The following is a 13,776-nucleotide window of genomic DNA, read 5'->3' on the forward strand; positions in this document are numbered from 1 at the left end:
GTTTTGTTAGAGCACATAACTATGATTGAGGACAGAACAAGACATATGCTGTTTTAAATCCTCTTATCAAGTCTAAAGGTAATGTAAAATATTGTAGGGAGCTCTGGAAAAAAATAATCTAATTGCCAGTTCTGGAAGGTAAACTACCAGTGTGGGATTCAAGTACGTATGTCATCAAGCATCAAGCATGCTGGAGAATATGACAGAGGGAGAGAAGTCCCGAGAGATCCATGACAAATAACCCAATAAGAGACAATAATAAAGGGACCAGCGGAACCTCACTCAACAACAAAAGATCTCTGCATGGGCTTGGCATTTGCCAGCAGCTCAGGTAAAGCACTTTTGTTCAGCATCACGGCCTGATAAGGAGTTGTCCCCTGCATTTTAGTCATCACTCATTAGCACCCCATCCACCTGTTGGCATTGATGTTAACCTGTCTATTATTCTGCTGAAGCCACCGATTAGTCCCGAGTCGAGAGATGAGAAAATGTGTACTGGGGCCCTCTGAGGTGCTTGTGGGAAAAGAGGGCCCCTATTAGAGAAGTCCTTTGTGCTCACTCATCACAGCTGAAGGGTAGCAGAAAGGACACACTGTCAGGCACACTGCTTCTGCTAATCGGCAACACCGGCATGATTGCCTCAAACCATTCACTGAGCCTGTGCCTGATTTCACATCTGCAGTGGAAGGAAGGTCTTCGCTAATTGTTCTACTAATTACTTACTTGCTAAATCAATCATAACTTTTCCAAATAAGGCTGCCCTTGCATGGAAAAGAAATAATGGTGGATCATAGGTGGGGTGCTGTAAGACTCATACTTAAAGTATACTACACAGTAAGAAACGTGAATGTTCAGATAAAAGGTTAATACGCATGGAGGCTCTGACTTTCAGATTTTTTGGCAGAACTGTCGGTTGAAAGTGAATCAACAGAGCATGACATAAGCAAAAGTTATCTATCAATAGTATATTTTTCTTCCCGTTTTGTTCACTGCATGCATATTTTATCATTTACTCATGCTGAAATAAGAAACCGTGCAGTTATTCTGTAAATTTCTCCCGTCTGTGCACACAGCTTTTGCTTAGTAATTCTGCCCATTATGAAGCACATGCAAGCTTTTCCTTTCCCTTCTTAAAGAAATCCAAGTCTCTTAAATTTAAACTTGAGACAGTGTATCAAAATCCAATATTTCACACCACACAGTGTAATTTTAAGTAAAGTAACTTACCACTGTCCTCAATGGAGAAATAGAAGACGTCATTTGTAGCATTGTCGCCATCCCTCAGAACATAGCATATGTTCATGTCGTCAATTTCAGCTGAAAAAGAGATACATTGTAAATATCCATGATAACCTACTCATAAAAGTTGACATCAGTTATTTGGCTGAAATGACAAGTGGGAAATTATGTCCAATTTGTTCCTGAAAAACTATTCGTCAACAATTCCTCCTGAGCCCTTACAAACAGGCTGAGGCTGTGTGATGAATTGTGCCCACTGCATAGTGCCGGGGGAATCTGAAAGGAGAAACTGCCTGGTAACATGGGGTGTATATCTATTTAGACTCCTGAATGACACAGAACATAAAGAAAGGGTTGATTGTTGGGACTCCATCCCAGCAGTCTGTTTGTTATCCTGATAGTGTGGTGCTAGATAGGGTTCTTTATAGTCCTGGATGTGGAAGATTGTGGCGTTTACAGCCCTTGCATTCTTCAACATTTGATGTCAAAACATTTCCCTTCAAAGGGACCGATGCATAAAAATGCATAGCCATGATTTTCAAATGCCCAGGAGATGGCATCTTTATTTACTGTCTGTTTATTTTTGTGAGAACTCTTGAAATATTGAACAGGCCTCTTGGGGAAAGCATCTCACAGTGACTCAGTAAAATAAAGCAGGGGATACATGGTTATTAATTGATGCAGCTACCCTGATATTTAGCATTTACCAAGATGTATCAAGACTTGTTTGCAAAGTTATTGGTCTGCTGTGCGCCAGGCTACCATGCCACCTATCAATCACCATGTCCGTAATCCCCTTTCCGTCTGTTACAAAATATGACTCCGGCAATGTACAAATTACCATCAGTTTGCTCCCAAAGTGAAATACACAGGGCATTGTTGGAAAAATGCACTCCTCTAGTGAGATCTGATCAGCCTGAGGCACTGGCATACTTCATCTCTGTAAATAGGCAGTCTCTTGAGCGAAAACAAAAACCTTGTGTTTGAACTCTTTCCAGGCATCACAGGGGAGTACATTTAGCAGAGTGAGTAAATGTAAAATGAGAGTGGGCTCAAGAGAATTAAAAATGGTCTCCAATGTGAGTCCTTACAGTATGTTACAAATCTAACAGAATGTCACAGGATTGCACAGCTGTGATATTGATAGTGAAAGGTGTATATTTTAATTACACTGTACATGTAAAAGCCCAACTAGGGACTAAAGTTGAAAATTAGTTATAGCTATTAGAGCTGCAAAGATTAATCGATTCATCGATCAGTTGTCAACTATTAAATGAATCGCTAATTATTTTGATAATTAATTAATTTTTAATGAGTAAATTCTAATTCTATTAAAAATCTGATTGCAGCTTGTTGAATGTGAATATTTTCTAGGTCCTTCTCTCCTCTGTGACAGTAAACTCAATATCTTTGAGACATTTAAGGACGTCATCTTTGGGCTTTGGGGAACACTGATTGACATTTGTCACTATTTTCTGACATTTTATAGACCAAATAACTAATCGATTAATCGAGAAAATAACCGACAGATTAATCAAAAATGAAAATAAATCGTTAGTTGCAGCCCTAATAGCTATAAACTCTTTGTTCTGTCAATTGTATGCTCTGTATTGGAACTATTTTAAAATTGCATCGTCCCTATCAAATTAACATCAAATTAACAACAAATTTAAATCAGCAGCTATCTTACCTTGTGTGAAGGTGGTGATAGTGGCGTTTCCTTTGCCGAGGTTGATCAGGTAACCATGTTCTGGGGCACCAGTGATCCTGAAGGCCACAGAATTCTGAATGCTGTCTCTGTCCTCTGCTTTAAGGGTCTTACTGGTGATCACAAACCCCAGGTGACCAGTCTCTAGAACCCGCAATGTCGGGGCCCCCTTGTTCATCACAATCTGGGGCACCCCATTATCCACCGCGAGGACAGTAATCTTCATCATTTGGGGCTTTCGGGTCTCAAATACTGTGTCGGGGAAGATGTAGAAGTCCGTGTGAGTGCCATCAGTGACGGTGAAGGAGAAGCTGTCCTCTGCACTCTCTGTGCCATCATGCTTGTAGCTGATCATGTTCTCATTCAGGTCCTGCTTTGTGAAGGAGGTGACAAGCCGGCTGTTGTTAAAGAGCAGGCGACCATGAACTGGGATTTGAGTGACTGTGAACTTTAAGAGGCGGTCGATGGTGTCTCGGTCCTCCACTGTTAGCTCAAAAGGCGTGATGAGTTTGTTCTCTCCTTCGGTTACCACCAGGCCGTGTATTGTCACCACAGGCTTTTTATTGTCCACGTCCGTGATGGAGATGCGGAAAGTGCGGAACACAGGGTTGTAGCCGTCAGTCACTTCAAATTCAAAGCTATCCATTTTCACTTCGTCATCGGAAGTGTGGATGTAGTAGACTTTGTTGCCAGCCAGTTGGAGCTGTGTGAAGGATGAGATGGGCATCCCAGGTGTGTCTGTGCACTCCAGGTGTCCTCTCGTGGGAGCTCTGGTGATTGTAAAAACCAAGTGTTCGTCTGGGCTGTTGAGGTCGCTGGTGCTGAGCAGGTCTGTTGTCAGGGTAACCCTGCCACCCTCTTTAAGGGAGACACCTTTACTGATCACGTCTGGGAAAACCATGTCGATGCCACCCACTGTCACGTAGAAGTATCTGTCAATCAAAGGGTTGATGCCATCTGTCACATCAAATTTGATGAGGTCTCGAATCCCCTCTTGCCCGGTATGGGTGTACACAATTAAACCCTGATCCACTTCGCTTTGTGTAAAGTTCATTCCAACTGTGATGTTTTGTAAAGTCCCAGAGGGTGTTGCCCTCTGTAAATATCCCTGACCAGGCCCATAGCGGATAATGTAAGTTAGCGTGTCATCCTCAGAGTCCAGATCCGTGGCTTTTAAAACATCGCTGTTTATGACTTTCACGTCACCTATCTCAATTTCAAGGCCGTCATTGATTGCCATCCTCGGTGTCTCGTCGTCCACAGGGATAATCATAACTATTACTGTTTTCTCTACACTGAACTTTCCGTCGGTGAGAACAATATCAAAGCTGTCCTCTGTGGTCTCTGAGTCATCGTGCTCATAAACAATGCTGGAAGCCTCTCTGATCTGATCCAAGGTGAAGTTTGAGACAGGGATAGTGCCAGTAGTGAGCTGATTGAGAATAAATCCGTGCTTGGGGGGTTTGGTAATAATGAATGTGAGCTGATCAGAGGGGAGATCTGCATCAGCGCCATTCAGAATGGGAGTGTCTATGACTATGTTCATGCCCTCCATAACTACAAACTCTCTCATGTAAATCTCAGGCTTTTCATCATTAGAGGGGATTATGGAGATAGGGAAGAAGTGCCTTTCAGAGAAATTGATGCCATCAGAGCATCTGAACGTAAACCTGTCCTCCACTGGCTCGACTCCTCTGTGAATGCTTTGAACATAGTTAATGTGATTCTGTCTGATGTCCTTGATGGTCAAAGCGCTAATAGCTGTCCCGGACCTGGATTTCTCTGAGCCGGGGGCAGGGGAGATATTTTCCACGTACCCTGAAGTCGGCTGTACAATGATTGTACAAAGGAGGTCATCGTTGGAGGTGTCTGCATCATCAGCGCTTATATGAAGAATTTGAATGACATTCTTCTCTCCCTCAATAACTGTGAACTGAGGCCCCACAAAGACCTCTGGAGCCTGGCTGTCCAGGGGAAGAATAGTTACATGCACTCTGACACCTGTGATCTTATTTCCCCCTACAGTCCACTCATCAGACATGTCCGTCAATGTGAGATTAAAAAAGTCCTCCTTTGTGGTCAAACCTATCTCCCCACTGGTGTGAGCATAGACCACAAAGCCGTTAATGATATCAGCTTGGGTGAATGTGCCAGATTGGACGCCTTTCACCAGAATGTCACCTAATGATGGTGGGTCCTCCACAATGAACGTCAATCGGAGGTCATCCGTGTCCTCATCTCTTCCCTGAATGACATTACTTGTGATTTCTGTTGCTCCATTTTCCAGTACATCTATGTAGGAGCCAATTGTGCCAGCTGGGAGACTGATAGTTGGAGTCTCATCATCAATTGGCTTCACTGTAATCTTTATAGTAATTGGGACAATGTGGACGCCATCGCTGACATCTATTTGTATCGAATCAAGCGTCGATTCATCTCCATTATGGATGTATGAGATTCTGTCATTTCCAATATCCTCGAGGCTGAAAGTGTCTCCTCTTGTCATGTCAGTGAATGTGAACTGGATCTGGCCATGCAGTGGAGGCTGGGTAATAGTGAAGGATATCTGTTTGTTGTCTGTGTCTGTGTCTGAAGTGTCCAGCTCAGCACTTGTAATGATATGTGTGCCACGTTCAAGCACAGTAAATCCAGAGTTGGTTATTTGAGGCGGCTTGTTGTCTACAGGCTTTAAAAATATAGTAAAAACTCCTTCTACAATATTTCCAGAAACATCCTCCACAGTGTACCGGAACTGCAAAACATGACTGGTAATTCCTAGCTCTAGATCAGGAGGTTTGTAGGCTATTTTATGGTGGTTAATTTGCGCCTGAGTGAAAACTGTGACTTCAGTGTTTGGCTTTTCAGTTAATACCAGAGCTCCCAATACAACGGGGCTATTCTCATCTGTATCGGTTGGTGGCTGGATGATTATGTATTTGAGATCCCGATCCTCTGAGTCCAGGTCAGTGTAACGGAGGAATTTCTTTCGGAAGTACGTAAGCTGATACTCGTGCACAGTCATTTGCAGAGTCGTGCCAGGGTACAGTTCAGGAGGGACGTCGTCAACAGGGAGAATTTTGATAATGAACGAGCTCTCACCTGATTGGTTTGGTGGGTCATTGTCATCCTGAACTCGAAACACAAACTGATCCATGACTGTGCTGACGCTGTGAGGCCCAATGTGCTTGTAAAACACTTTGCTATCTGTAATATCCTGCTGCAGCCATTCAGTCACTGCTTTCTCATACAATTCATCCTCTGTATTAAACTTCCATGTCGATGGGTCCTCTGGGGCCTCAGACTGACGCAGCAACACCTGCCCAATTGTGGAAAATGGAAGCTCTATTGTGAATTTTATTGAAGAATCCTCTGAGTCAATGTCTGCTGCACTGAGCATGAGTGAGGAGATTGGCATCATTTGGTTTTTGAATAAAACCAAACCAGTGTTGGCGTTGATTATGGGAGGCTCGTCGTCAGTTGGCACAACAGTGATGGGAAACAGAAACTCCACCTCATTTGTGCCATCTGTCATTCTGAAAATAATATTATCACTGTATGTGTCACTGCCATCATGTTGATAAATGACTGCTCCGGCGTCGAGGTCAGCTGGAGTGAAAAATGTCCTCCTCAAACCCAGAACAGTTAATTCTCCGTGCCTCAGCCCATCGATAACAGTGATTTTGACTTTGTCTAAACTGTCCTCGTCGCTGATTTCCAGATTCTGTGAGCTGGACAGAGGCCTGGACTGACCCTCGTACAGTAACTGGCCAGTATTCCTAGTCACCACAGGGGCCAAGGTGTTCATAGGCTTTACAACAATCATGAAAGCAAAAGGGTCTGACACAGCCCCCTCTGTGTCCACAACCTCAAACTCAATCTGGAAAATCCGCTCAGTGTCTGAATCCACAGCAGGGGGTTTGTAGGCGATTTTCAAGTCTTTGAGATCTCCTTGGTAAAATGAGGTTATTGGTAAATTCCTATCATCTGTGCTCACTATGTAGCCCTCCTCAAAGGACAGAGGGGATGTGATGTTGAAAATTAATTCGTCAGGATTAGACTCAACATCCTCCGCAGCCAGCATGTCCATGGTTATCGCTGTCATTACAAACTGGTCTACTTCCATCATCATCATTGCAACAAAGCTGGGTTTGGGAGCTGTGTTCTCCTCTCCATCTTTAATCCTCACTAGAATTTGGAAAAACTCCTGCTTGAGCAAATTGCCTTCCTTATCATGCAACTCCACAAGCATTGGAATGTAATCTCGGTTTGGTGACTTCAAAGCAAAAGTGTGCTGATAGCGGATGTCCATTTTAATAAACTCATCACAGTCCACCATTGTTCCAAGGCTGTCCCCAGCCACAAGTTTCCCATACCTGGGCAGCACGCTGCCACTCGAGAGAGAGGCGATTTTGCATTGATGTACGCTGTTATCATAGGTGAATTCTAAAATTCTTCTATCGATGGGGTTACTTGTGCCGAGCAGTTTCTCGACAGTGAGTGGCATGTTTTTGGTCAGCACTTCGAGCTGTGTGAAGATGACTTCCACCTCTATCATAAACGGGATTATAATGGTATCCGTTTGGGTGTCGTACCTGAGTTGTAATCTCACTCTATCCCTCGGAGGACTCCTGGAGCCAAAGTGAGAATACTTCACGTCGTTGGGGCCAAATTCACACGGAAACTTTTTCGGAGACAGGTGTCCAGGCCTTTGAGACAAGGGATCATTGTCCAGGACCGTTATGATGCATCTATCGCCGGGCTGAACTTGGATAACCAAATCGTTGATGGGATCAATGAAGACTGATCTCCCGAAAGGCACGCGGATCCCATTATTGGCAACCAATATCGTATCCTCTGACAGCTCGGACCTCAAGGCGTATGATAATCCATAGCTGTCAAAGACCTGCGCGACTGCATCACCTGTCAGAATCACCGCAAGCAGAACAAAAGCAGCGGCAGTCCCGTGCAGATGCGGGGGAATAATCCAAGCCATTTGGAGTGTGGAACCGCAACGGAGACACGTTGAACTTTGCGCATACACCCTTCTAAACTTAGTAGCCTACGGTTAAAGTTGCAAGAATATAAAACCAGAGTTGGACAATATCACGCACCTATGGGCACTACGGTGCACCATTCTCCCCCAGCAGCTGTACACTGATAACATAAACTTCATACTCCTGCTTTGCTGGAGTAAGGACAGTTACGCCCTCCTCTCAGCCCATTGGTCAATACCTCCGCTGGAATGCGTTTGTCAGCTTTTAAATGGATGTGGCTCGTGTCACTCTGGGCACACAAAACGATGCCGCGTGGGCTGCACCTCATCAGGTTGGATAAGGGTAAGAACAATAAATGAAGGAGGCGATGTTTGGGCAGAAGGCAATGTTTATAGCATGCGTTATGGCCAGGACAGTTCAATGGAAATGATGTTCGATTGATTTCATGTTACGCTGTAAGATAAACTCACCTACATTTGTGCTCTGGTCAAAGCTACAGTATTCAGTCACTCCATGGAGCAGACTAGTCCTAACAACAAGGGAAAGCAATGAAAAATACAACTGTATAAAAGAGCCTTCACTGATGATCTAACTGGAGAAAAGCTTTGTCTCCCTCTCGTGGTTGGCGCTGCTGAGGAGGGAGGGAGGATGCTCCACACACCCTTCATTACCAGCAGCTTTCACACACTACTCTCGATGTTATGCACATTTTTCCCCTTCTTCTTGGAAACCAGGTCCGTCATGAAATTCTTAGGTCAAACAGAATAGGCATTGCATGCACAGTGCCACTACAGTAGGCTAAATTTGATGTGTACTGTTTGACAAGGGACCCACAGTGGAGTAAAGTCCCTATAGCAGCTTTTGAATGTGCTGTATAAGGTGGTATGGTGTGTATGCAGTCACACACAGAGCTGATGGAGAGGAAGCACCGCAGGAATTTAACTCTGTCCACTGTCTTGCAATGCAGCCACAAAACAGCTCATTTCGACAGATTTTACCCTTCAAAATAGCCCACAATCCACTTTTAAAGCATGATTCAAAAGTTCTATTTATTATGAGTCGTGCAGTGACATTGTCCTACTTCCTGCTCTGCTGCTCTCTCATCACACAAGTCCTCCAGGTGACAGACACTTCCCCCAGCAGAGCATTCTCCTCTGACTCCTGACAAGCCCAGTCATGATCCTGCCTCTCTCTGCGCCACTCATCTGCTCAACCAGCGTTGATTAAGAGGACACCCACGCAGGCATTGTGCAGCACAGCAGGGCAGGTTCAAATGACTCAATTATATTACATGTTGGTAGGATTTTGGCACGGTGAGCAACACTGCACATCCACATAAGAGGTAGATATTTTAGAATAAGAAGGTCATTATTAAGGCTGCCAATCAATTAAATTATTTAATCACAATTAATCGCATGATTGTCCATAGTTAACTCGTAATGAATCGCAAATTAATCACTTTTTTTATTGTTCTAAATGTACTTTAAAGGGGATTTTTCTTTTGTATATGCTCAAGTGGTATTTTAAGACTTGACGTACTGTGGTGGTAACTTAGTTCACATCGACACTACATGCAAATAACTTTAGTCTTGTCCAGAGAACCATCTGGAAGGGCTTTGAAACTCAACTTGCCATTCAAAAGATCCTTTTACTTTATCTATTTCTGCCCAAGGAAGTTTATTTCTGCTAGCCATCCACAATGTTACTGCTGCATCGCCTCCTGATTTCCCAAACTACGGAGCGGCCCAAGGTCTAAATCACAGAACGTGCATCAAAAAATTAGTGCCATTAAAAGATATTTGTGTTCACTCGTTATTATCGCACTCATTTTGACAGCCCTAGTTAATATATGTGTCTATGGGAAGTCTGAGAATGTTGAAGGGATAGAGGGCCATGCAAAATCTTACAGTGTATCATTGCAAGGCTCCTATATGATGTTTGTAGGCCTACTGTTTTCACATTAAATTAAAATGTCAGTAATTCAACTGTGGTATTCATTGCTTCAAAGCTACAGACCCAGCTGTTCTGTTCTGTTCTGTTTGATTTACCCCACAGCCGTTGTATATATTAGATGTACACACATATGCTCCCCTGTCAATGTGTAGCATCCCTAGAGCTGTTGCCTGGAAAAATTTGACATCAACTGTGCTCAGTCCCCTCTGATCCCTTTTAGATGCTCTTCATTCCATCCACAAATTAGTGGGTGCATCCAGTGTATCTGCACCTACCTATTGTTAATGACATACAAACCGTCTCACAGCTGGCATGTGTTGAAATCAGTACACAGTAGCTGCCATAACAAACCGTGCAGTTGAGTTGGACTGGACACTGTTGACAGTGTCCAATTATAAATATAGCCAAGCAAACTGCAAGGCAAAGCCCCTAGGCGTTGACAGCTCCTAGTTACAGGAGAAAATGAAAAAGAAGATGAATAGAACTTTTCTGACAGCAGCGATGGCAGAGAGGGAATTGGATCATACCCAAACCTTCAGGCTTATTTTCGAGGCAAGGGGAAATTTGATGATATTCTGTTATATCGCATTTATATCAAATTTATTGTAAATGACCAATCCTTCTTGGAAGATAGAAGTGTTGGTCTGTAAAGGAAGTGAGGATGCCAACTGCACTCCTGATGTGCAGGTGATTTATTGTGGGGTAAAGGTGCACATGGTGCAGGTGGGGACATATTGCAGTTCAGCTCACTTTTGAATACCATTTTTAAATGTTTATCTGAATAACAAAAGATGAGTTTAGGTTGCACATTCATTAAAGGTTTTCTTACTGCTGAACACTGACAAGAAAATAATTTTTCTTTGTAGCAGTTAGCGCCTAGACACTCACTTTGTTTTGCTAAGTGATGACTGGTGACAGCTAAATATGCTTATACCAGCAGTCCAAAGACTGCCTAAAAGAAAACAATACAACATATTTACGTGAGATGCACCCATAATCTAAAAATATCCCTTTTTGCCTGCTGTTTACAGAAAGACTGACTTTCAATTTTCTCTCAGCTGAATGCCCTGCCTTATCATCACTACAGTACACACACAACGACAGGCAAAACACTGGAAATGACACCACTGTCATTGTACCGGAGTTAACAGAGATATGCATCATTTAAGATGCCTTGAGCTCTGAGAAGTGACATCAAGTTAACCTAAAACATGGATAATGAGGTGCTGCTGGATGAACCATCTGTGTGTTCAGTGCTGAAATCTGCAGCCAAGCAACTATCTGTATAATGTCTTTATTACTCTATGGAACTGTGGCTGACAAAAATGTGTGTGTGTGTGTGTGTGTGTGTGTGTGTGTGTGTGTGTGTGTGTGTGTGTGTGTGTGTGTGTGTGTGTGTGTGTGTGTGTGTGTGTGTTCTTGTTTAACTATATTCATGGGGTCCAAAAAACAGGAATACAGTATACTTGTAGGGTCTGGACAGCTTTGTGGGGCTGAAATGCTAGACCCCAGAACTTTAAAGGGCTGTTTGAGGGTTAAGACTTGGTTTTAGGATTAGGGTAAGGGTTAAGGTTAGGCATTTAGTTGTGATGGTTAAGGTTAGGGTAAGGGGCTAGGGAATGCATTATGTCAATGACGGGTCCCCACAAAGACAGTGAAACGCACAATGTGTGTGTGTGTGTGTGTGTGTGTGTGTGTGTGTGTGTGTGTGTGTGTGTGTGTGTGTGTGTGTGTGTTAAATTAAACAATACATTTAGTATGATATGATCTGATATGATATGTCATGCCACTAAGTGGTCCATCCCATACGTAATTACATGACAAACAAAAGTAATTTCATCCTCAGCTTCCAGTCCAATGTCCACACACAACATACCGTACTCTACTTTGCACAAAATAAAGAATAAAGAAAACCTATTACAGCAGCCACAACACAATAGTGTAACCCATAAATTGTCCAACTAGAAGTAAACATTTCATACATTAAACAGAACTACAGCCACAGGAAAATAAAAAAAATAACAGGGAATGTCACTTACAGACAGAGAATCATCGAAACAAAGCCGTCTTTGTTTTAGCCCATGCTTGTTCTAAAAAGTCTGCAAATTAAAATGCTTTATGTTCATACATGTTCATGGTAAATACAATTTTCCATATCAGACATCCTTTCTGGATAATGTGAATTTACAGTAAACAGTATCTCTAATCAATTCAAGCTCCAAATACTTTTGATAGTTGTCTCCATTGGCGTCACCCCACTGTTTGTGTCAGTGTTACTAAAGTGACTCCATTCTAACAATTCCTTGGACTTATCAGGGCTATTTCTGTTGGTGGCTATATCCTGGAGACAATACAACCCCGGCCTCACTGATCTCATTAAGGCTATTTTAGTTCATTACGTCTCTGTCAGGGACAATTCTTTTGATGGTTGAAGCTGGAATGGTGGCAGCATCCACTCTGAAGTCCTCCACTATAAATGTAAATTGTGAAACCCATAGAAACACAACGCAGAGCCAACCGGCAGCCAAATCCATCTTCCCCAGTTTATATTACTCTTGGGATGCTACAGATCTAAAAAGGTAGCGGAACCAGTTGAGTTTAATCATTTTCTTTATTTGTGCTCCCAAATTCCCCAGGTGTGTGTGGACCCATGTATTAAGACTATAATGTATGGCCAGAGCAATCATACTGCTTAGAAAACAAGTTGAGGCTTATTTAGGATTATTTACAGCCTGCTTTTAACAAATAGATACATCGCTGTGCTTTGCAGAAAACAAAAATAGATTCGTCAAAAGAAGAGGAAGAACAAGTTCTGATAATGGGGACACATATCTGTGTGTGTGTGTGTGTGTGTGTGTGTGTGTGTGTGTGTGTGTGTGTGTCAGATATTTGTTGGGCGACCACACAGATGTTTTTTTAATGTTATCTGTTGGTTGTTGGAGCAGACGATGCAAGAAAATGTTCTGTGTGAACAGACAGTAAAGTTGTATCTTATCTCTCTTATTATAATAGCAGTAAATAGTGAAATGAAGCTGCACAAACTGCATCATGGGAAACACCTCACATCCTCTTTACGCCCTCCTGGTCAAACAGCAGAGCCCTTTCAGTAAGTAACATATGTTCTAAACGTGATACTGGGTTGGTTCTAAAATAATTGGTCTCCCCACCCCCAATCTGCCAGCCTTCTTTGACACTGCTACCGCTCGCAGAGAGCTGACCATAGCCCACAACCCCTGCCAGCCCTTAAACCCATGGTTCACCCTCTGATATACACAACAACCAACCAATGCTGCAAAAAAAAAGCCTGTTTTAGGAGGAGTTTTGCACTAATAGCCATAACTGCTTTAAAAGGGTGCTATACAGTTTTGGCCATTTCTTGGCTGTTTTCTCTCTTTTTGCTGGCAGGTTTCTCTATAGAGCCCCCCCTACAGCTTCAGAATAGATATTTGGCAGCTCCTATGTTTACTCGTCTGACTCCTCTCTCGGTCAGTCTGCCGTTTCCTCTTTCTCTGTTCCTCCAACAATGCTTTCCTAGCTTTCTGCTTCTTTTTTGCCGGCTCAGCCATGAACATAGTGTGATAAACTCCATCGCTACCTTGTTAGCCGGTTCCTGAATGGGCGTATGTGTGCAGTGCCGTGAAGCAATTCATTACATCGCAAGACTTGATATCACGCCATACTTCCTGACACTGAGGCCGGCGGCTCACCGGCCGAAAGTTGCAAGGGTGGTTTTTCCGCTCACAGGCGCTGGGGGGAAGCGAGACGACCACCATTCAACTTGAAAAAAATCATATAACCATTCCAATGACTCTGAAGCTGTTCAGTTAAGGTAAATTAAGCTAAAAAAAAACTGCATAGTTCCCCTTTAAATAGCCTGTCCAT

At 43.1% G+C, this 13,776-nt stretch overlaps 1 protein-coding gene and 1 long non-coding RNA gene across 2 annotated transcripts in view; one reads left to right on the forward strand and one right to left on the reverse strand.

The window, feature by feature from the left end:
• frem2b (FRAS1 related extracellular matrix 2b) overlaps positions 1-7,940 on the reverse strand; it is a 67,407-nt gene extending 59,467 nt beyond the window's left edge. Inside the window, exons 1-2 of the mRNA XM_031297438.2 lie at positions 2,930-7,940; positions 1,228-1,317 (exon numbers count right to left, since the gene is read on the reverse strand). Coding sequence (XP_031153298.1) covers positions 1,228-1,317; positions 2,930-7,940 — 5,101 coding nt within the window. The remainder of the gene's footprint in view (positions 1-1,227; positions 1,318-2,929) is intronic.
• On the forward strand, positions 2,583-13,397 carry LOC118495036. Its single transcript, XR_004897325.1, has 3 exons — positions 2,583-2,703; positions 7,545-7,546; positions 13,385-13,397. It is a non-coding gene; the product is annotated as an uncharacterized LOC118495036 (long non-coding RNA).
• The last annotated feature ends 379 nt before the right edge of the window (positions 13,398-13,776 follow it).

The sequence above is a fragment of the Sander lucioperca genome, chromosome 5, assembly GCF_008315115.2.
Source record: "Sander lucioperca isolate FBNREF2018 chromosome 5, SLUC_FBN_1.2, whole genome shotgun sequence".
Taxonomy (NCBI): domain Eukaryota; kingdom Metazoa; phylum Chordata; class Actinopteri; order Perciformes; family Percidae; genus Sander; species Sander lucioperca.